Source organism: Peromyscus eremicus, chromosome 3 (genome assembly GCF_949786415.1).
Source record: "Peromyscus eremicus chromosome 3, PerEre_H2_v1, whole genome shotgun sequence".
Lineage (NCBI taxonomy): Eukaryota > Metazoa > Chordata > Mammalia > Rodentia > Cricetidae > Peromyscus > Peromyscus eremicus.
The window spans coordinates 24,942,103-24,966,270 of NC_081418.1; the positions used below are offsets into that span (position 1 = coordinate 24,942,103).

Consider the following 24,168-nt stretch of genomic DNA (forward strand, 5'->3'; position numbering starts at 1 on the left):
ACACTTTTGTGCATTCCTATTTAAGGAAAAGGTGGTGTGTGTGTGGGGTGTAGATATCGGTTATGGTTTTTAGTAGTCCTTTAAGATAGCAAACGCCCTTTTATGAAAAACTTAAAATCTTAAAAAACATAAACCAGAATCAGTAATTGGTCTTACATGATTGGCAGGAGATGGGGGACGGTTTCAGAGAGGCCTAGTCTTCTGCAGGCTATGGGCGGAGCTTGGGGGTTCTGCGTGAACTCCATGATCTTTCTTGAAGTTACTCGGCTCCAGTCGGCTTAACTCGGCTGCTTTCGGCTCTCTCCCGGGAGGGAGCGCGTCTGCGCATGCGCTCTCAGCTTCTGCCGCCAGCAACGGGACTTAGCTCGTGGTTTTCACTTCCTCCTTGTCAGAGCTGTATCCGGGTCGTCGCTCTCCCTATTGTCTCAGACAGTCGGCCTCCGACTGTGGGAATTCTGGGTCTTTTGTTGCTTCTGGTGCAGGATAATAAAGTTTTCTGTTCTTTTTATCTCTGGTTTTTACCGGGGCAGTTGGCCTCGCAGGGCGGCCGGTTCGGGCCTGGCGCCTCTGGCCGGGGAGCGCGGGGGAAGGGGCGCGGGGCTGGGGGTGGGGAGGGACGGTGGCCCGCCCCCGGGGTCGCCCCTGCGCGCTCGGCGGCGCACCGCCCGGCTGAAATAGCTGCTCGGCCTTGTCTCCGTGGCCCTCTGCGCGTCCCTGCTGCCTTGCCTCCTGCAGCCTCTCCCTAGGTCTCCTCCAAACGACCGCCTCACGGATTCCTTAGTAAGTGTATCCGAGGCCTCAGTCCCCTCGACCCTTCCAGAAGTCAGGACTTGCGGAGAGGGAGGGTCGGGTGGGTCCTGCCTGACAAACAGACCCTTGGGAGAAGCTGCTCAGCGGTCCCTGACAGTGAGCCCTGGCTCCTGGGATGCAGTGGGCTGTACGTGTCTGTAGGTGGTGGTGTCTAAATGAGGGATTACTAGGTAGTCGTAGAAGCATGTTCCTCGAAGATGTGGTAGGCGGGGGTCTGCCACGGTTTTGGCTGATTTGACTTGGTCTTGGCCTCACCACAGGGGCAACCTGGCCTTCTGCAGCCAGCGTCCCCAAACCCAACTCCTCCCCAAGCGCTGTGTTGAGAACTCAATCAGAGAGTCCTTGCACGAAGTCGATATATCGTCTTAAGCATCCCAGCTCTGCCTTTGGTGAGATTGTAAAATGACTGTAATATTTTCTCTCAACAGTGGATCGCAGCTCCAAGAGGAGGCAGGTGAAGCCTTTGGCAGCTTCTCTCCTGGAAGCTCTTGATTATGATAGTTCAGATGACAGTGATTTTAAAGTTGGAGATGCTTCAGGTAAACGTTTCCTTTCTCTTTCCCCTTCCCAGCTTTCTGCGCTTCCGTGTATTTTTAACGTCTTTATTTTTTGAATCAGTTTTGATTAAAATGTTCATTTACAGTAAAAGCACACATATCATTTATTTTGTTCATTTGGTTTCCCACCTTTCCCTAAGATCTGTTCACTGGATCCTATTATGGCTTCTGCTGCCGTCCATATTTACTCAAATGATTATTAACTGGTATGGAAGAACCTTTTTCCAAGATGCAAAAACATTTTTCCCATTTTAAACCCTAACATACGTTTATGCTTATATATTTTAGTGAAGAATTGAGGTACCCCAGATATAGAAGAGTATATTAAGAAGAATATGGACCATAATTAGCCTTGAACAGGGTTATTCCCTTTTCAGCTCACATGGCACTCTTAGAGGAGTTATACTTTTTTGTGCATTAGCTCTTACAGAATGAAGTTAGTCCAAGCAAATTTTATGCTTTAAAACAGCAGGTGCAATACCTTGCGAAAAGCACATGAGCTTGCTTATTCTAGTTAGTGATTTAAAAAGGTGATGGAAGTGGTATGTTCACGTAGTGTAAAAGCAAAACCAGAACGTTATGGTTTTCCTTTATGCATTTTCTTTTGTGTATTTAATGTGTACTTAATATATTGAGTTTTAAAGGAATCTGAGAAACAAAATTATATCTGAAAAACACCAGTAAACACATGAGCATTAAAAAGTTTTTGTTATCTCTACTCCTTTGATAAACATTTAGATAAAATGAGAACTAAAAGCCTTTCTAATTGCATTCCTTCCATGGGTTCTTTCTCTTGAAGTTCTTTCTCTTTGCGATCTTGGGATCACACTCAGGGCCTCGCATATGCTCTTCTGCTGGACCATAGTTCCATCCTTTCTAATATGTTTTCAGTATCCCATCGTGCACTTGGGGATTTTGAAGCATCTCACTCTCTTCCTCTGACTCTTCCTCTGACTCTCCTTTGCTTCTAAAGGTAGTGAGAAGGGATAAAATTAGTTTGTGTTGTGTTACTCTTAATGGCATCAACAAACAATTTGCATTATGATATAATACAGAATCTCATTTAACTTTTATAATAGTTGTAGCAGGAATCTTAAATGGTCTTATTAATAAAATCAAACCTGAAACCAGTTATTGGGGGTGAATGCTGGAAGATCAGAGAAGCAGAACAAGCCACAGCCACCTCACCTTGCCAGTTCCTCAGCTGATCCTGTTTCCTCAGACTGGAAACCTCTGAGTCTTCATCCAGAATGGGTCTCAGCTGAACTGTTGCTCGAAAGCCTGAAGCTTACCCAGCCAAATGCTTTTAGTTTCTGGTCCTCACGCCTTATATATCTTTTTGCTTTCTGCCATCACTCCCTGGGATTAAAGGCGTGAATCACCATGTTGGCTGGTTCCTTGAACACACAGAGATCCAGAGGGATTTCTGCCTCTGGAATGCTAGGATTAAAGGCATGTATTACCATTGCCTATCTTCTGTGTTTAATATTGTGGCTGTTCTGTCTCTGACCCCAGATAAGTTTATTAGCATGCACAATATTTTGGGGAACACTATACCAGCACATTTCCCTTGTTTTTGTCTAAAATTAAAAAAAGCTTATAACTAATACAAGAAAAATTATATCCAATAAGTATATACAATATACACAGTCAGGATTACATTAACGATGTCTAGTCCATTAACATTTGAAAGATTTAGACGAATAACTCCATTAATATATAACAATGTCCAGTCCAGTAACATTTGATAAACCCAGACAAAAAATTTTCATTACTTATCCTATGTAAAACAAGTAGTTTCTTTTTAAAAGTAGATTCAAGGCCGGGCGGTGGTGGCGCACGCCCAGGCGGATCTCTGTGCGTTTGAGGCCAGCCTGGGCTATCAAGTGAGTTCCAGGAAAGGTGCAAAGCTACACAGAGAAACCCTGTCTCGAAAAACCAAAAAAAAAAAAAAAAAGTAGATTCAAAAATTGACCTTTTTATCTTATCATGTGATCGGGATTAAAGGCATGTGCTACCACTGCCTATCTTCTATGTTTAATATTGTGGCTGTTCTCTTCTCTGACCCCAGATAAGTTTATTAGCATGCACAATATTTTGGGGAACACAATACCACCACAAATAGCTCATTCTGGAGATATAGTCACGGGTACTGAGTTTAAAGGACTGCTCATGAAGTTACTCAGAAACTGATGGATCCAATAGGTCTGACTATAAAATGTAATCTTTTCACTGTTTAGAAACTAAAAGTAGGTTGATGTAATCTCAAGTCAGAATGGCCGGGCTATTGTGGTAACTGATGAGTTGACTCTAGAGGTCAACACTGGGTAAGCTGATCTTGATTAACTGTTTCTAACCCTCACTTTGCAGCTCTTTGTCTCCTGTTTAGTTGATTCACTGGTGTTGGTACTTGAGGAAGGAGAGAGAAAGGAAAGGGAAAGGAGGTAAAATTAAAATGTCTTCTCCTTAGAGAAGACTAACAGGAATATTCTCTGCTAGAAGGTAGTATTGGTGTGTTAGTGACAGTCTAAGCTGACACATCATTGGTACCACTTAGAAGGTAGGAATTGATGAAACAAACTCCAAAACTTACTTTTTTAAAATGTTCAAAAGTGGTTGTGTTTCAATAAATTCTGACTTGATAGATTAATTTTCTCATTTATTGAGGTGGAGTCATTCACAGGCATTCTCTTTGCAAGGGATGGAATAATCCAGAGATTCATTTATAAACTCCTTTAAAAACAGTGTAGGGTATCAAGTCAAGATTTCCGACCTTGATAAATACTAATTTATTGTTGAAGGGACATTATATTTGGTTAATGTATGTCCCCTAAAAGCACTCAAATTTCATACAGTCTGTTGTTTCTTGTCATATAATCTCAAATTTTTACTGCCCTGGCTCCTGGTAAGTTTAAATATGTGATCTAAGATTTCAGGTCACAAATTTATTCCTGTAGTTTTGGGAATGTTCTTGTGAAAAAGAGCTAGTGGAAAATGATTTTATTTAAAATAATAGTCAGTAGCAATTGAGTCTTGCTCATTTTTGACTCAGGCGTGGTGGTGCTCCTCACAGCTGAGATATTGACTTACTCTAGATCACCATGACTTCTTCTCATTTTTGATTGAGGACAATGAAATAAATATGCCCTAAGACGGGGAGGGCACAGTTAAAATTATGACAATAACCACCAGAAGAACCATACGTGGAAAAGTTAGGTGGAACAACATACAAGTGACTGATTTTATAGTTCTAAAGCAGCCCAATACTGCACATTTCATGGTTTAGCTTAAGTATTTTATTTGGTTTGTGCCTCGGATTAGGGTTAATTTTCAGTTATTTGAATTGAGTGCTTTTGAAGATGTGGGCATTTCTTAATTTTATTAACAATATAAACTAATAATGTCCTGGTCTCTCCCACTGTCTTTGCTATGCAAAGTAAAGTGCTTAAATTTGGATCTTGATGGGTTATTTAGTTAGTACAATGAGGCCATTTTGCCTGGAAGTAATCTAACTAGAATTGTCAGGTTGAGACTTCAGTAGTAGTTGCTTTTGGTAGTGCTTTTTTCCAAGTTGTATTCATTAGCATTTCATTTAACACTTTCCCAAATATTATAGGGAAATCACAGATAAATAGTTAGATTGCACTTATTAAATGATGGGTAATACAGGGAGTAGTTGATTATGTATATGGTTCAAGTCTTCTGAAGGAGAAAGGATTATTTTCGACTAGCTTGGTATAGATGAGTTTCATTGAAAAGCTAGGGAAGGAGCTGTGAACTAAGAATAGTTAGGAAAACAATCTTGGTGAGAGAAACAATAAATGTTAAAGGTATGGAGACATGGAAATATTATTTCTGTTTGCGGTTAGGACCAAGTTAAAAGACTAATAAAAGAAACATGCCTAGAAAACAATGAGAATATTGAGATCTTATTTTAGGTGTGGGTTTCTCAGAAAGCCTTGGCCCTGTTGGCATTTTGTGTTGACTGATTCTGGGTTGTGCAGGTACAGGCTTGTCCTGTGGAGTATAGTGTTGATGTTCAGAGAATCTTTGTTTTGTATTGTACTTGATCCCCGTGTCTTCCCTACCTCTTGCACCTGCCCTGCAACCGCCAGTGTTTCCAGGAACTAGTTCTCCATCCTAGAGAAGCTCTGCTGTAGATTTACCCAGAAAATGCAAGATGGCACAGCTGTAATAACAGCCAGTGGAGAATGCATAGTGTTGAGTGATGGGCTTTCATGAAGAGAAACGGAATTAGTTACGGATGACTCTAGGATCTGTCATTTACTACATTAATTTATGGTGCTAATTATTACTGCACTGTGCCAATGGAATTGTTGGACAGAGACTGTATTTCGTAGTTGGAAATTTCTAAGTTGTACCGATTTTCTTATTTAATATTCATCATGAAGACAAAATGAGCATTGTTGTAATGATACTTATGATTGTTGATTATTAAATTTATATTATCAATGAATATTGTCAAGGGATTTTTCAAGGTTTGTTTTTAATTCTGTGACTAAAAAATTTCCTTAAAGTTAAAATGACTGTTGCTTTGAAAGATCCTGATATCCTGTGTGTTTTGAAGGTTTTTTTTTTTTCTCTTAATTCTGTAACTAAATGAAGAATAGGATTTTAATTTTAAAGTCACTTTTAAATGTAAAAAAGAGTTCATGTGGGGATTAATTAACTCTGTCCTTTTTTGTAAGATAGCTTTATTTGCAATATCTGGCTAATTACTTCACACTGCTAATTTTCTTTCCCTCTTTGCCTCCTTCCTCTGTCCTTTCCTCTCTTCTATGTGGAATGATAGATTTGGAAGGCAACGTGGGATATAGTTGTTCTTTGACATTGTGGTAATAGAAATGTTTTTCTTTTGCAGCCTTTAAAAATACAGCCAGCTGTGGACCTCATTTTCTCATTGTTGTTATTTTTCATCTATGCTTATGAATAAATCTCTGTTCCTCAAATGAATATGTACCAAAAAGAAGTGATGGCTAATCAGATGAAAAAGTTATTTTCCAGGGATCCTGGCCCTATTGTTAGAATAGGACTAAGATGTTATATTTGGTGACTAAAAAGTTGGACAAGCTACTAGTATTTGAATTTGAAGAAAAATGTCATGTTCTTGTAATAATACATTGACAAATATAAAACAATTGAATCTTAAGATTGCACTGTGCTCAGACATGATTATAAAACAAAACATCAAAGACCATTTGTTTACCTCTACATTTGAAAATAAAATGACAAAGTCCACAACTTTTGTAAAGTTTACGAAGTATTATGAAGTTTATTCTCATTGGGAGCCATACTGTACTAGGAGCTTTAGTTATGTATCTTCTATTAGGTTCTTGTTAAAGTGTCTTCTAGAGACTGATGGAGAAGAGTAGGATCTTTCCTTTCTATCTCAACCTTTTAGTTTCTTGATTATGGTGTTACATGTAAGGTGTCAAAATTTACTTCAGTTAATGTGCACAAGAGATCCTTTTCTGCCTTTTAAGTAGTGAATTCTGCTTATTTCTTAGAAGACCACTATTTTAAAAATTGCAGAAATTATTATTGATTTTTAGCTAAGATTGATTTTTCTTTGTAGTTTAGGTTTAATTATTGTGAATGGTGTAAAAATCCAAACTTTCTTAATGATTTATAGAACTCTTCAACTGAAAATTAATCACTTGCTTGGGAATGATATTAAGTCCATGCTCTTTAAATCCAAAAGGCTCAGAAATCTGTAAGAATTTCTTAAGTTTGGCAGAAACTCTCATTTTACAGCAAAACCTGTCTAAAACTGACAGTTAATTTATGTCATTTCTCACGCACTGTAAATATTTGTACTTTATACTGTTGAACTATTATATTTGAAATAGCACCTTAGGCATTAATGTGGTATTAATGTAATATATGCATATCCCAAATTACTCTCATAAAATATGAACATTTCTAAATTTCAGCACACACATCTACCTCCAGACGTCCTAAACCTAAAGAAGTGTTAGCTTGGATGATAGTCCATGTTTGCCCGTGTAAGGTTGTTTAGAATAAGGGTGGATTTTGCTTTTGTTTTCTTCAGAACACTACTGAATAAGCTGACAGTCTTGAGATTGATAGTGAATTCATTGGGTCATTCAAAATCTGTTATTTTTATCTCTTACATGAATTAACTAACAGACAGGATAGTTTTGTTATTAGCCATGTATATGGGGGCTTCTGAGTTGACTTGGCTATACTAACTTTTGCCCCTTCAATTCCCAGTTCATTTTAAAGGTGAAGGAAAGTTGAATTCATAGAAATTAAAATTGTATGGAAGCAGTAATGCTTTACACTATTTTAGCATTTCTATTTTCTTGATTATAGATGCAGACAATTTATTTTCCTGTAGATTTAACAATTGGTATAAATATTCTTCTCTTTTTCTTCTTTCTCCGTTTTTCTTTATCATCCTGTCCAAATATTTACAATTTTAATTTTGACTTGTGTGCAGACAGGATTAGAATAGAGAATAGTGCTGGGTTGAGACGAACTCTGGTGCCCCAGGTGGGAATGGAAGCAGCTTGCTAATTGTAAGCTTACATGATCCACTCAATAACCATAGCCAGTTTGTTCAGGAGCAGGTAGCTGATCATCTTAGGATGGATTCATTTCTTCATCAGCATCTTCCATTGTAGGGCACTTAGTAGTTAGAACTTATGCAAGTTTACATGACACATTTATTGATGTGGACAGAATTCTATTAGGCAGGAAGACTGAAATTTTCTTTCATCTTCCATTTTCTTATGTGCCATTGGTATTGTCCATTTTCACCTTTGTACTTGATATAACATTGTCTGCTACAAGTTCACTATCAAATGCCTATGCTTGTTTTGATTGAAAAAAAGTTTAATAAATCAGGCAGATTTAGAGGGCTAAATTTTTCTTGCTTGAGATGTAATTCATTAGTTTAACTATACATATTTTATGAAAGAAGGATATAAAGGAAGAATAATTTAATCAAATTACATTATGATTAAGTAAGTGCCCATTAAAACTACTTTTAGAAAATAAAATTATTGCTAGGACATTATACTGTTATTAGCTATGTAATATAAAATAGTAGTTCTATTTTTACAGTATATTCTAACTCATATTTCATATGTCATCTTCATTAATTCATATTGGATTAAATCACATATCAACTGTGTTGACTTATTATTTAATGAGTTTGGGAATGTCTCCCATCCTTTGCCTTAGATTTGTTTATATTGTTTTGCAAGTTATTCACAAGTTTTGGTGGTTTCATTTGTGTCAGTGTTGTGTGTGTGTGTGTATGTATATACATATGTGTGGTTTTTTTTTTCTCATATTTTCAACAGATTCTGAAGGGAGTGGTAATGGAAGTGAAGACCCTTCAAAGGACAGTGGAGAAGGCTCCTGTAGTGATTCTGAGGAAAACATTTTAGAAGAAGAACTGAATGAAGATATTAAAGCAAAAGAAGAACAGCTTAAAAATTCTACAGAGGAAGAAATAGCGCCCTCAGACAAACAGTTAATCAAAATGGAAAAGAAGGAAGAGGAAGAAAATGGAGAAAGACCTAGAAAGAAAAAGGAGAAAGAAAAAGAGAAAGACAAGGAGAGAGAGAAGGACAAAGAAAAGGCAACAGTGTCTGATAGTGCAGCTGCTTCTGCTGCTGCCAGCACACCAGCCACAAGTCCTGCTGTTACCTCCCCTTCTGTCCCTACCACAACCACCGCCACCGAGGAGCAGGTCAGTGAGCCCAAGAAATGGAATCTTCGTCGCAACCGGCCCCTTTTGGACTTTGTATCCATGGAAGAGCTGAATGATATGGACGATTATGACAGCGAGGACGACAATGATTGGAGACCGACTGTAGTAAAGAGAAAGGGGAGATCGGCATCTCAGAAGGAGGGCAGTGATGGAGACAATGAGGACGATGAAGATGAGGGAAGTGGGAGTGATGAAGATGAGAATGATGAGGGCAATGACGAAGACCATAGCAGCCCTGCTAGCGAAGTGGGCTGCAAGAAGAAGAAGAGTAAAGTTCTTAGCAGAAACAGTGCTGATGATGAGGAACTGACCAATGATAGCCTGACCCTTTCTCAAAGCAAGAGTAATGAGGTAGATCAACCCAATTTTTATGATATCTGTCTGTCTGGGGAGAAGGGAAATTTCTAAATCACTACTTACTATATATTTTAAGTGACTTCTTGAATTTTTATTTAGTTGTAGGGGTGAATGAACACCCTCAATGCAACATTTACTCATTTGGTCAACAGACTTTTAATTACTCACCATTTGTCAGCATTCTCCAGGAGTTTGCAGTCTCTGTCTCCAAGGAGAAGAGTATGTAGAGTAACATTTTTTTATCTATAGACTTGGGAAATGATAGTTCTCTATTCCCATTTTTATCCTCTTTCTGTTCATAGCTGCTAACTTGGCACTGAGTGGATTATGATAGTAGAGGCTTCCTTCAATATAATTTTGTCCATAGCCACATAAAAACAAAAAGCTTTTGAATACTTTAGAAGAGAACAATAGCTCATTTTTTGACTTATAGAGAGTCATTTAAAGGTTAAGTCATTAGCTGTAGCAGTCATCGGCCTAGTCACCAATCTTCATCAACATAGTCACCAATTATTTACTTTATTTGTGTGAAAGTAAAATGTACTTTTTAAAAACATGTTTAATGAACAAATTCTCTGCAAAGAAGTAAGAATAAGGGGTTGGGGATTTAGCTCAGTGGTAGAGCGCTTGCCTAGCAAGCACAAGGCCCTGGGTTCGGTCCTCAGCTCTGGAAAATTAAAAAAAAAAAAAAGAAGTAAGAATAAAAGCAAACATTTTCCCCCATAGAACAAGCATTTCTATCCTGAAGCAACAGTAATGACTCAGTCCTGCCATTCAAGTTCTACTGCGAGTTAGGTTGACCCATTGGTCCAGAGGTGCAACGTTCAAGACTTCAGTTAAATATATCCGTGTCTCTGTCTGTGTGCCTATGTGTTTTCCTTCCAAAAGAAAGATTGAGTTGGTGTCTTACATGTAGATGTATCTGTTGCATCACATGTAGAACTGTATTAATTCTGTCATTTCTGTTACTGTGTTTATGTCAACAGAATTTTCTTCATTTTTTTTTTTGTTTTTCATATCATTGAAGTAGCTTAAACTAGTGGATTTTCTTTATGCTTTATTCATATTTTTCTGCTTGCAGATTTACAGAGTAGTGTTTGTCTATTTTAAATAGGCTTATTATAAATTTTTTGGTTCTTTTCCTCTTAAATAATATATAGCAAACTGTCAGGGATTCCATGTCAGCAGAGATGAAATAACAGCTTATTATTTGTATTATAAACACTGATTAATTTCTAGGTTGCCCTCATTCCTATGAAGAATGTTGTCTACTTCCAATGCTATGTTAATTCTTATCTGTTGGTAAAGGAAAACTCAATTGAGGAGATAGTGTGGTACTTTTTAAGGTTGTGGCATAAGCTCTTCCATATTGCCAGTGCCATCTTGGCATATTTATGGATATCTGTTAATATTTAGATTGGGCATTCATATTGCCAAAGCCATCTTGACATATTTATGGATATCTGTTAATATTTAGATTGGGCATTCATATTGCCAAAGCCATCTTGACATATTTATGGATATCTGTTCATCTTTAGATTGAGCATTTATTTGCTCAGTTTATTTTTATAGCATTTAGCACTTATTCTATATCTATTGATTGAGCTTACTTCTTGACAGCATCTCTTCATGTTTCATGTTGATTAGGTTAATATTCACAAAAGTAATTAATGATACAGGACCTATGGAAAAGATTCATACCAATGTGTAGGGACACTTGTATATGTATAGAAATGTATTTGTTAGCCTTTAATAAGCTCTACTTGATAACAGTGCTTAATAGACTAAGTTTTATAATACATTTCAAGATCACATGTGGTGAAAAAATTAAAAGTTCTGGTAAGTAATGGGCCCTGTATTTAAGTGCCCCAAGATATTTCTGGGATGAGATCCCAAAATATTTCTCAAGAAAATACCTGTATAGAATAACATGTAGAAAGCTAATCTCTCTGAGAATAGCCTCCTGCTTAGATGCTTGGTTACACTTTTTTTTCCCTCACAACTATTTTAATTCCTTAAAATTTTTGATGATTTTAATTATATTTAAATTAGGTTAAGCTAAGCTAGACATTCAATTTTAGTTAACAAATTAATCAGTATAGAATATTATTTACCAGTCTAAATTTTCTATTTATATGATCTAGTATTTATAAAAAGATATTTGAAGTTTATTCTTGCTGCCTTATGGGTAATGTTTCTGTCAGTCTTATTAGTTATCTACCGTGGGTAATAATAAATACTAAATGTTCCTATGGTTAAGAAGTATGTATTTTAGGTTTTTTTTTTTTTCCATTTTGCCTTTAAGTGTTAAGATTCGCCTTTGTAGTAGAAACAGCAGAAAGTGTGGCTTTAGAAATACAAACAAGAATAACATATTTAGTTTTTAGCTGGAAGCCTTTTCTTGCAATGTCAAGTTGATTTGCAGAGAAATGATGTGGGTTGTCTATAATTAAATGATGCTCTGAAACCTTAGCAATTTTAAAATTTCTTAGAGGAATTTACATTTTGTGACCAGGGCCCTTTTATAACTGTCACTTTTTTGATTCAACAAGCCTCAGGCATATAGAGGAGTGCTTCTAAAACATTTTGGTTTTAGGATCCCTTTATCTTAAAAAATCATTAAAAACTTGTAGTATTATTTAGATTGACTGTGGCTATTGACATTTCCAATTTCAAATTAAATTTTAGGAATTGTTAAAAATCAAAAAACAAAACAAAACAAAAAAAACCACATAATAGATACCGAAGCAGGCAAGTTGTCAGATTGGTAACATGGCCCTTATGTAGCTCTTGAACTCGTCACCCAGTCACGAGAAGAGCAAAAAAAGCAGGTAGTATATTAATAGCATCACAAGAATAGTCTTTACCTGTTGCACTTCCTTCAAGAGAGCTTCCTGGAACACACCTTTGCTGCTTTAGAGCGGAGCACTTGAGTTGCATTTTCTGCACTTGGATGCCTGTCTTTCTCCGTGGGCTTTCACATTTGCATTTTTGAAATTAGTACAGTCTGGATAATGCCCTAAGGTTTGGCTATGTCCTTTTCAGTCCTTTATTTTGAAACTTTTGAATGTCACTAATGGCATTTTGCCCTCCCATTGATCTTCTGACCTAATTTTTTTAAAGAAGGTCAGTATAACATTTTCAGAAAATGGTTTTCATTTTGAACCTAGAGTAGATGAAAATTTATGCATTGTAGAAATTCTCAACAGAAATGGCAGTCTTGCTTTATTAAGGACCAAAAGCTTCTTTCTCATTGAGGGTCCATAGAATAGTTTAGTGTTTGGATTATTGTTTTGATAAGCACAACCTTATATTTTTGGCTCAGTAAAATAATTTTTTTGTCATACAAGGCTCTTTTATGTTTAATGACAAGTGTCATCCAATGTTTGCAATTATTATGTAAAAGGTTTTGGCAGAATTTATAAATACATTCAATGGGAAAATATCAACCCTTTCTCTTGAGAACATGATTTGTGTTTTCATAGAGCAAGTGTAATTCAAGTAATTACAAGTAATTACAAACAGCAAGTAATCCAAGCACACTTAGGATCAAATGAATATAAAACTAAAGTTTATTATCAGTTCTTGTTAGCATACTTCTGAAGATATATGTCTCTGTTTGGGATGCTTGACTTACTAATTAGTTATCTCTGCACATTTTGAAGAAAAAAATTTCTGTAAGTCCTATTAAAACACGTTTTGTAATATTTTACAAATATTTGAGAGTCTTTAAAGGAAAGTATTGATGAAGAAATATGGATCACACTTTTGGTATACTATTTTTTCCTTGTCTTTTAATACTATTTCAATGTAAAGTATATTGGAATTTTTTCTGTTAAATCTAAGTACAACAGGTACAGTTTGGTCCATTTGTATGTATTTTATAATCATCTTGTAGAATACATGGCAAGTGAACACTAACTATATTTTAGAATGCAGAAAGAGTACTAGGCAGTACCTCCTTTTTAGGCTAGTGTTTTTATTTGTTTTAGATGGGCGTAGAAAGCGTTGGGATTTGACCCAGCATCATCATGCGTACATACCATTATACTTAGTTCTCAGTTGCTTCCCTTTCTATTCTGCCTGGTTCCCCTCCTCTCTCTACCTGTGTCACTTTCTTTTCCCAGTTAGTACCTTCTGCTTAGCTTTTACATGTAAATCCATTGCCCTGTGTATTCTCACTGTCCTTAAATTCTTTAGGATTAACTTCACATTCCAAGGAGAATGAAATAATCGTTGAACTATTACTGTAATGCCCCTTTTTTCTTATTTCTAGATGAGTTTTGTTTTGCCATCTGTTACTTACTTTCCTGATTTCTATTTTTGTGTAAAGCTGTATTAAATTTTTTGTTAGATTTTAGCCTATTCTTTGAAAGAGGATACACATCTTCAGAAACATGGTAACAAGTTCATAGGAAACTGGACTCTATTATTTTGATCATATGTGTACTTAAAGCATACTTAAACATTAATGTATGTTTGCTCTACTAAAACAGCTCAGAATGTTTTCAAAAATTTGGTTTAGATTTTCCCACTGAACCATTAGGGCCAGGTGTTTGTTTATGGGAACACTGTAGGGCTGTTGTTCCGCCTTCCTTTGCATTAGAGTTTGAACAAGCATCTCATTGGGCTCAGAAGGCCAGAAACAGCAGTCACTGTTTCTTTCTCATTTTCTTGTATTAGTAAATAGTACATGTAGAGAGAAATTAGCATAGAGAGACAGCTTAGACACTTTTTCTGAACAAAATCAGAAAATAGAGGAATTAGATCTTCCGTTGATTCAGTTTCTACTTCAAGAAATTCACTTTTTATTCATTCACAATTTTACTCATAGAAATTCACTTATTTTCTGTATTAATAAGCCATTTTCTGAGGGTTAGAAGTAATTCTTTCAAAGAAATGTTGACAGTCCGTTAATACAGGTAGCCTATTATTTATCAGACTCGGCTTCACTAGGTCATTTTCTAGTCTGTGATATTTAAAAAAAAAAAAACAACAAAAACAACTTAGAAGTAATAATCTATGAGAAAACATTTGGCCTTACCATGGGGATGAATTATCAGTGCTCAATTAGGCTTATAACTTGGTTCTACAGAACACAACCCATCCATCGCCTCATTATTAGATGTCAGTCTGTGTTTCTCTTTTGAGCCATCTACAGGAAGTGTAGAGGAGAGGAAGAAGGGCATGGACAATGCAACATTGATGACCTTTATTACGTCATTAATTTTTACAACAACCTTTCTGTTCCATTTTATTTCTGTCATTCTCCTTTTACAAATGGGAACATTGTATGTTCAACAGCTGTTAAGTGAAAGCTGAGAATGAAACCCATGATGTTCATTAACTACCAAGATACTATAAAACACACGAGTTTTCTTTACAGGATAGTCTCAACTTGCTTGGTGGCCATTTTTTTCCTGATTTGTTTTACAGTTGTAATTTTAGATGTTATCCATAAAGTGTATTGAAAGGATTATTTATTGCAACCTGTAAGGATTTTTCAGTGGGTGTTGTGGCATATACCTGTAATCAGAGCCAATGAGAAGTAGGAGGATAAGAAGTTCAAAGGCATCTTGGGTTACATGAGATCTTGTCTCAAAAAGCCCTTCCCCATAAAAAAAAATTTTTTTAAATGTCATTTACAATTTGCATTGAAATGATGATTCCAAATGTTACCATTGAGAGTATTGATAGAATTTAAAGGGATATGAAACAGCAAAGTATTAATGAAATTAAATATATTTAGTGACCGTGGCATGGAACTAACTTAACAATTTTGTTTTGACCTTGGTTAGGTTTATAAATGAAAATATACCAACATGTTACCTTGTAATGTTAACTGTTCTTTATTAACATAGCAAGACTTTTTGTTTTGTTTTTTGAGGCTTTACTATTTTACTCGGACTGGTGTATACTTCCTAGGCTCAAGTTGTTCTCCTGCTTCATCCTCTCATGTAGCTGGAGCTATAGGAGTATGCCACTGTGCCAGAATGAATCGTTTTTTTTAAGTTAAAGTTTACATCCCAAATGCACAAGGTTTAAATTAAAATGGACAGACTTCCTTTTCTTGAAATTTTATCTTACACTCGTCTACTATTAAAGCATTTCTCTTATGTTGATAGTAGCTGGCTATCTTTATTACCAGTTGGCACTAGATCTTTCTTGACATAAATGTAAGGAATACTCTTATTTTCCTAGCAACTACTCAACTTGAATCATTAAATTTTTTTTATTATAGCTAGATATGCAGATTATGTGTTCAGGTTCTTCTGAGTAGCTGGGTAACCCTGAACCTTTTACACTTTGGAGTCTAGAGTCTCTCAGAAATCATATGCACACTTGCTTGTATGTTATCTTTAACTTACTCCCTCCTGTTTTGTATATGTGTCTTGTCTTTCCTGGTAGTAACTTTACTCAAAGTATAGGAATCACATCTTGATACTTTGAAAATCTGTATGTAGGATTGGTAATTCCTAGGTGATCAGTTGTTCATTTTCCCCTAGTTTCAGGGTCAAAGTCAAATGCCAAAGCAGGCAGCTATTTGCATGCCTGTGCCTTCTCACTTTGTAGAGGGGAGAGCCCATACCACTTGGACAGAAGTGACAAAGAAGATGTCCTTTGACAGAGGTGGAGCAGACCTTGAGGCTACTAATAGAATGCCACATAACTTAGAAGTACACGAAACAGTATTTTTAAAACATGATATTTGAGTATTAAATTACTTTTTAATTAAAATGTGATTTTTCTGATGTATTTTAACATTAGGACTCGCTGATTCTTGAGAAGAGTCAAAACTGGAGTTCACAAAAAATGGACCACATTCTGATTTGCTGTGTTTGTCTTGGAGATAATAGTGAAGATGCAGATGAAATAATTCAGTGTGACAATTGTGGCATTACAGTTCATGAAGGTAATTTTGCTGTTTTTCTTCTGTTAGCAATGGCTGGTTGACATCTTGTTTAAAGGAAGTTTAAACTTTTTTTTTTCCATTTGTACTTGTATAAGGTTTTACTACACTAGTATATGATGTGATGGTTAAATTGAAAATAATTTATGGGGCTGGAGAGATGGCTCAATGGTTAAGAGCACTGACTGTTCTTCCAGAGGTCCTGAGTTCAATTCCCAGCAACCACATGGTGGCTCACAACCACTTATAATGAGATCTGGTGCCCTCTTCTGTCCTGCAGGTGTACATGCAGGCAGAATACTGTATACATAGTAAATAAATAAATCTTTTTAAAAAAAATAATTTATATTGAGTCCTTGAAATACGGTTTTTATTTTTGTGTGTATATGTGGTATATGCACTTGTGTGTGTGTGTGTGTGGTATATGCACGTGTGTGTGTGTGTGTGTGTGTGTGTGTGCATGCACATACGCACTTGGCATGCTTGTTTGCTTCTTGCGTGTGGAAGACAGAGGTTGATGTTGGATGTCTTCTCTACCGCTTTCCACCGTAGGTTTTGAGAAAGGGTCTCTCACTGAACCTGACATTTGCTTCTTCTACCAACTGTCCGGCCTTTGAGTCCCAGAGACCCTTTTCTCTTTGCCGATCAGTGGTGGCATTACAGACGTGCACCACAAAGCCCAGCAAATATTTGACCACAGAGTCATCACTCCCATTTTATTTTATTTTATTTTATTTTATTTTATTTTATTTTGTGTTGTGTGTGTGTTTGAATCAGGATCTTATGTAGCCCAGGCTGACATTGAGCGTGCCACACAGTAGAGAGGATGACCTTGAGCTGAGCTTCCTGCATTCCCTCCTAAGTACTAGGATTACAGACTTAGAACTCCACAGTCTGCCTAATGGGCATTACTGTTCAGATTCTCTTAGTGTAAAATATGCATTTACTTATTAAAATATTTTCTGGAAAGAACAGTATTTTTAGAGGTGTTATATTTTTCTTTATTATATTACTTAGTTTTTCCCCTCTTTTAAAACAGTTTCTGTGTGGCCAGGCTGACTGTAACTTGTCCTCTTGCTCTCAGCCTCCTGAGTAGCAGGGATCATAGGAGTGTGCTCTATACCTTGTTACTTTTAGTTCTTAAATAGTGTGTAGAATTAGGGGGAAAAAATCCAGTTAGCCAATAGAAGGTATTATTTAAAAGTTGCATTTAAATCCTTTCAACATTATACGTATTTTTACAATTATACTTTCTACATTTGAATTTGATTATTTATTTCTAAGACATGATCTTGCTAGAGCACAGGCTATTGGTATAAACTCTTCATTGTTCTGCTCAGGGTACACTCCTAGTGAGGAAGTCAATTGCTCCAGGAGCTTGAGACAGCTGCCTCCGTTTATCAACAGTCAGGAGGCAGAGAATGAGGAATGCATGTAACCAACCTATTTTCTCCTTTTTATTCAGTCCAGGTCCCTAGCCCATGGAGTGCTACTAACCACTTTGAGGGTACCTTTAGGTTGTGTCTCCCCACCTCAGTTCATTAATATAGGTAGTGCAAGGTGATTTGAAATCCTGTGTAGTTGTTATCAGTGTGACCCATGTTCTCCGAGTGCGTGCTTCCTGGTCACATTCCTGTTTTCACAGAAGGAAGAGAGAGACAAGAAAGCACTTAATGCGCTTCAACTGGTAGTTTTAAATGTTTTTGAGAGCTAGCTACTATTTGACTTGTAAAAGGAGAACTGTAGTTCTTGTCTCTTGAGTAAATCTTCATGTTGTATAATTAATTAATTGGTACTATGTTTGAATATCCTAATAGAACAATTTGAAATGCTGTGTAATCTTTTTTCATTGTATTTATTTATTACTAACACTTATGACTTGTACAAATTAAGAGTATTCACTATGGTGTTTTCAGGTATGCAGAAATACTCATTGATTATGCTCATTTCTTCTGCTTTCTGCCCTCTGGTACCCTTCTCAATTCCTATAAATTCCTCTTCTACCTTCAGTCCAATTTATTTTAAGTTTCCACATAACGTTAAGAGAATATGGTCTTTCTGTATTTGGCTTATTTCGTTGAATATAGTATCTTTCATTTCCATTACATTTAAAGACTTTTGTAACATATTTTTCTTCATAGATTAATTATAAAGGTTTCTTTTTCTGTTCATTTATTGACCTATGCAGACTATATATTAAGTATTGTGACTAGTGCTTTAGTAAACTTGGCATGCAAATAACTCTTGATGCTGACTTCATAGTCTTTGGATGTATAGGTAGAAGGTGGGTAACTGGATTATATGATAGGTCTACTTTTAGTTTTTAAGGACTCTCCATTATCAACAGTGTAGAGTTGTTTTATTTTTTCCACATCCCCACAGTATTTGTTTTACTTTTTGTGTTTGTTTGGTTTTTCGTTTTTATTTTTGAGACAGAGTTTCTTTGAGTTGCTGTCTGGAATTCACTTTGTAGACTAGGCTGGCCTTGAACTTACAGAGATCTGCCTGCCTCTGCCTCCTGAATCTAGGATTAAAGGTGTGTGCCACCACCACCTGGCTTTATTTTACATTTTTATAATTGCTATTTTAACTGGGATAAGGTGATACCTTATTGTAGGTTTGATTTGCATTTTGCCATGGTTCATAAGACAAAAACATTCCTTTTATACGTTGGCTATTTGTATTTCTTCTTTTGAGAAGTTTCTATTTTCCTATATTTTTTAGTTGGATCACTTGGATTTTGGTTGCTGAATTCTTTTTTATATTATAGATATTAGACCTCTGTCAGATGAAAACTTGGCAAATATTTTCTCCCTTTCTGTTGAAAGTTTCTGTGCTCTGTTTCAATAGTTTCTTTTGTGTCAGAAACATTTACTTTGATGTAATCCCTTGTTAGTTTTTGCTTTTAGCGCTATTGGACTCCGTCTTAGTTATTTTTCTGTTGCTGTGTAGACGTACCATGACCAAGGCAAATTATAAATGAAAGCATTTAATTTGAGGCTTATAGTTGCAGAGGGTACTAGAGTTCGTGACTGTTGTGGAAGAAAGCATAACAGTGAGCAGGCGTGACTCTGGAGCAGTGAGAACTTTTATCTGACCCACAGGCACAAGGCAGAGTTGGGGGATTGGTGGAGAAGTAGAAAGTGTGCACTAACTGGGAATGGCTTCAACTTTAAACCTCAGAGCCTACCCTCTGTGATGCACCTCCTTAAGCAAGGCTACACCTCTTTTAACAAGGTCGTGTCTCCTAATCCTTCCCAAACAGTTTCACTAACTGTGGATCAAGCATTCAAATGAATGAAGCTGTGGAGGCCATTCTCATTCTCATTCTCGCATACTCTAATCCAGAAAAAATCATTGTATCACTATCTTAAAGTGTTTCCATTATATTTTCCTCTCCTAGTTTTTAGTCCTGGGTTTTGCATTTAGGCTTTTGTTTTGTTTTGAACTGAGAAGTAGGAGTCTTCTTTTTCTGTTTTCCGCATGCATATTTATATCCTGTCTCCAAGCAGCATTTATTAAAGGATGCTGTTTTTCTTCTATTGTATGCTATTGAAATATGTGGAGAATTAGTTGGGTGTAGTTGTATAGAAGGATTCTCTCATATCTTCCTTCTGGATCTTTGTATCTGCTTTTAGGTCAATATCATGCTGTTTCCATAATCATGACCCTCATATATATTTTGAAATCAGATATTGTGATGCCCCAGCTATAATCTTTATACTTAAGGTTGCCATGGCTATTTGGGGGACTTTTATAATTCCATATGAATCTCAGAATTGAGATTCAGTCTTTCAAGAATGTCATTAGAATTTCATGAGGATTGTACTGATTCTGTATGACATGCCATGATTTCTACTGCACAGAATTTATTACTGGTCTGTAGAAAAGCTACTGATCTTTGTATTTTCATTCTGCATCCTGTTTTTTTTTTAAATGGAATTTGTTCATTCTAATAGTCATTGTTGATATCTGTAGATACTTTTGTATAGAGTGATATATTTTATATATCATATAAAACAGGGAAAATTTTATTCCCTGTTTTTCTGTTTGTATAACTTTTCTTTCTTTTTCATGCATAATTATTCTTCCTACAGATTGTAGCACTTTGTTGAATAAAAGCAGTGAGATTAGACATTTTCGTTTATTCTTGATCTTAGAGGAAATAGTTTTCAGTTTCTTTCCCCATTCATTGTGGTGCTAGCTGTGGGTTGGTTATACGTAGCCTTTAGCATACTGAGTTTGATCCTTGTATAGCTAATTTGTTCAGAGCTTTTGTCATGAAAGGATATTCATCAAGTTTTTTTTCTACACCTATTGGAATGATTTTATGATATTTTTCATTTTCTTAAGTTGACTGATATTTATTTGCATATAATGAATCATACCTGGGATGAAACCAGCTTGATTATGGTGTATGAGTTTTTATATGCTCTTCAGTTTGATTTTTCTAATACTTTGTTGAGGATAGTGTTTAGGTATATTGGGCTGCAGTTTTCTCCCCCCACCCTTCCTTTTCTTCTCTTTTTTCTTTCTTTTCTCTTTCTCTTCCTTCCTTTCTTCCTTCCTTCCTTCCTTTCTTTTCTTTTCTTTTCTTTTCTTTTCTTTTCTTTTCTTTTCTTTTCTTTTCTTTTCTTTTCTTTTCTTTCTTGTGCTGTGATCCTGTCAGGTTTTAGTTTCAAGTCAATTGTGTTCTCATAAAATGGATGGTATTTTTATTTGTGAGTTCATTATAATAAAGCAAATTTTACAAATAAAGTATTCAAAAATATAACAAATGTGGAAGAGTTCTCTCCCCTTTTTTCAATTTTATGGAATAGTTTGAGAAACATCGTGTTATTTCAAAGTATGGTAAAATTCATCAGTGATACCATCTAGTCCTAGTCTTTTCTTTTTTGGAAGACTATTGTTGTTATTGTGTGTGCTTGAGTTTGTGTGTGTATATACACATGTGTTTATGTCAGTTGCACATGCATACTTTGTGTGTGTGTGGAGGCCAGAGATCTACCCTGAATGTCTTTCTCTAGTCCTTTCCAATTATTTTAAATCCAGGGTCTCTTTCTCACTGAACCTGGAGCTCATCAATTCAGTTAGACTGGATGGCCAGCAAGCCCCAGGGATCCTCCTGTCTGTGCCTTTCCAATGTGGGGATTGCAGAAGGATCTGCTGTTCCTGGTGCTGGAGCCTGTACTCAGGTCCCCAGCCTTGCTGTGCACGCACTTGATTGGCTAGACTGTCTCCCCAGCATTATGAGAGTTGGTATTATTGACTTAATTTCATTCTTTGTTGGGCTGTTCAGTACTTTTATATTTTGGTTCAATTTGGACATTTAGATGTTTCCAGAAATCTGCTAGTTTCTTCTGAATTTATTTATTATGTTTATTTTATTTTTTATATATTATTAATTATACTTATATATTATAGTATATATTTTTTCAAAATAGTCCCTAATGCTGTTATGGATTTCTATGTTGTCAGATGTAATTTGCCTCCCTTTCCTTGTGAGTGTATACTGTAAATTTATCTAATCCCTAGTGAAACGTAACTTGCCATTTCATCTTTCTTTCATTTGTTCTTTTAGACCTGATTTATTTTTGTTTTGTTTTTTATTGTTTGTTTCTACTAATTAAGTGTTTGGCATGGTTTGGTTTCTTTTCTAAGAACTGAAGATAACCATTTGCTTTATTCCATATTTCTTGGTTTGCTATGTTTCCCTTTGTTTCAAGGACTTGTAGTTCTATGTTCTGATTTCCTCAGTAGTTCACTGTTTTGTTTTGTTTTAATGTGTTGTACAGGGCCAGCAAGGCAGCACAGTTGGTATAGGTGCCTTCCATAAACCCGACATCCTGAGTTTGATCTCTGGGATCCACATGTTAGTGGAAGAGAACTTACTCCATGGTGGCATGCAGGTAGACATGGTACTGGAGAAGTTACTGAGCACTACATGTAATCCACAGGCGGTAAGAAGAGAGTCACGGGCCTGGCCTGGGCTTTTGTAAACTCAAAGCCCACCCCCAGCAACACATTTCTTCCAACAAGTCCATACCTCCTTATCCTTCCAAACAGTTCATCAACTAGGAACTAAGCATGCAAATATAGGAGACTATGGGGGGCATTCTCATTCAGACCACCACAGAATGAATATATATAACAGGAGTTATTAGAGAGGCTTATAGATTGAGGTCCTGCTAGTGCAGCAATGGCTGTCTCTGGACCAAAAGTCCAAAAACGTAGTAGTTGTTCAGTCCACAGGCTGGATGTCTTAACTAATCTTCAGTATATTCTGTATTCCAAAGATGTAGGCTCTAATACCAGGGAAGTAATGAATTTGCCAGTTAGAGCAAGGGCAATCAGGCAAAGAGCAAGTGCTTTCTTCTTCCATGTTTTTTATGTAGGCTGCTTCCAGAAGGTGTGGCCCAGATTAAAGGTGGATCTTCCTACCTCTAAAGATCTGAATTTAGGATGGGTCTTTCCACCTTAAATGATTCAATCAAAAAAAAAAAAAAATGCTTCACAGATGTACCAACCACTTGGGTTTTAGTTAATTCCAGATGTAGTCAAGTTGACAACCCAAGAATAGCCATCACATTACACATGGTGTTGGAAACTGAATGTTCCCCTCCTTTTTCTTCATATTCTGGAAAAAATTCTTAAATGTTTAATTTTCCTTTGCTTTCCTCCCTTCTCCCCCTGTTTGGGATTTCTAGTTGATTAGATTTTAAATTTGTGTCAAATTTTTTCACAGTTTTAAAATTTTTATTTCAAGTTTTAAAATTTTTTTTCAGCAGCATGACTTGCTGTATTAAAGACTTTTTTCATTTTTTTTAACTTGTAACATTTTGTTGCTCTGAACAAGGTATTGGAACTATTTGTGTTTTTCATTTTTATTTTAACTTTTTTAAAATAATGATTTTTTTCTTCTTTTGAGAATTTTGTATAGTATAACCTGATCATACTCTTTCCCCTTTCCCAACTCCATGGATTCTCTCCAATCTCCCTGCTTTTCCAACTTCATGTTAGTCCTTTTCTTAAAAAAATAACAACACAATGGAGTCAAGTTTGTGTTTGCTGACTACTGAACTTCGAACCTGCCATGGAGTGTGATTAATATACCCAGTGTCACTCCATTGGAGAAAACTGATTGCTCTCTCCCAGCAGCTAGCTATTCATTGCAAATAAGCTTCTTGAGTAGGGGTGGGACTTGGTCCCATTTCACCTGCTTCATGCTGGGATTTTTCTTGCTAGAGCTTGTGCAAATCTTATGCATGCTGTCACAGTCTCCGAGTTATGTGTGTATCTGCTCTGTTGTGTCTGGGAAATATTATTTCCTTGAAGCCATGCACCACCGCTGACTCTTACAGTCTACTTCTCTCTTCCCCATAGATCTCCGAGCCTTAAGGTGTGTGTGTGTGTGTGTGTGTGTGTGTGTGTGTGTGTGTGTGTGTGTGTTATAGACATTCATTTAGCACTAAGCATTCCAAATTCTCTTATCTGCACATTGAGCAGTTGTGGCTCTCTCTGTTAATTACTGTCTACTATGAAAAGAAGCTTGTCTGATGTGATCTGTGAGTATAGCGATATGACATATGGAGCCCTTTTATTGCATGTTCATTTAGCAGAATAATAGTAGATTACTCCTTTTGTGGTTTGGGTATATGTGGAAAGGACAGTATATTTGCATAGAGGCCAGGATCAATGCTGGGGGTCTTTCTTAATCACTATCCACCTGATTTTCCAGAGACAGGTTTCTCAGTCAGGAGTTCACTGAT

At 36.3% G+C, this 24,168-nt stretch overlaps 1 protein-coding gene across 3 annotated transcripts in view; it reads left to right on the forward strand.

The window, feature by feature from the left end:
• The first annotated feature begins 376 nt into the window (after window positions 1-376).
• Window positions 377-24,168, forward strand: part of Phf14 (PHD finger protein 14) — a 139,347-nt gene continuing 115,555 nt past the window's right edge. The window contains exons 1-4 of one of the 3 annotated variants that reach the window (XM_059257383.1): window positions 377-780; window positions 1,239-1,349; window positions 8,720-9,483; window positions 16,258-16,402. In XM_059257383.1, coding sequence (XP_059113366.1) covers window position 780; window positions 1,239-1,349; window positions 8,720-9,483; window positions 16,258-16,402 — 1,021 coding nt within the window. In that variant the 5' untranslated portion in view covers window positions 377-779. Of the gene's footprint in view, window positions 781-1,238; window positions 1,350-8,719; window positions 9,484-16,257; window positions 16,403-24,168 lie in introns of those variants that run through there. The other 2 variants (XM_059257382.1, XM_059257384.1) reach the window with 2 other exon arrangements.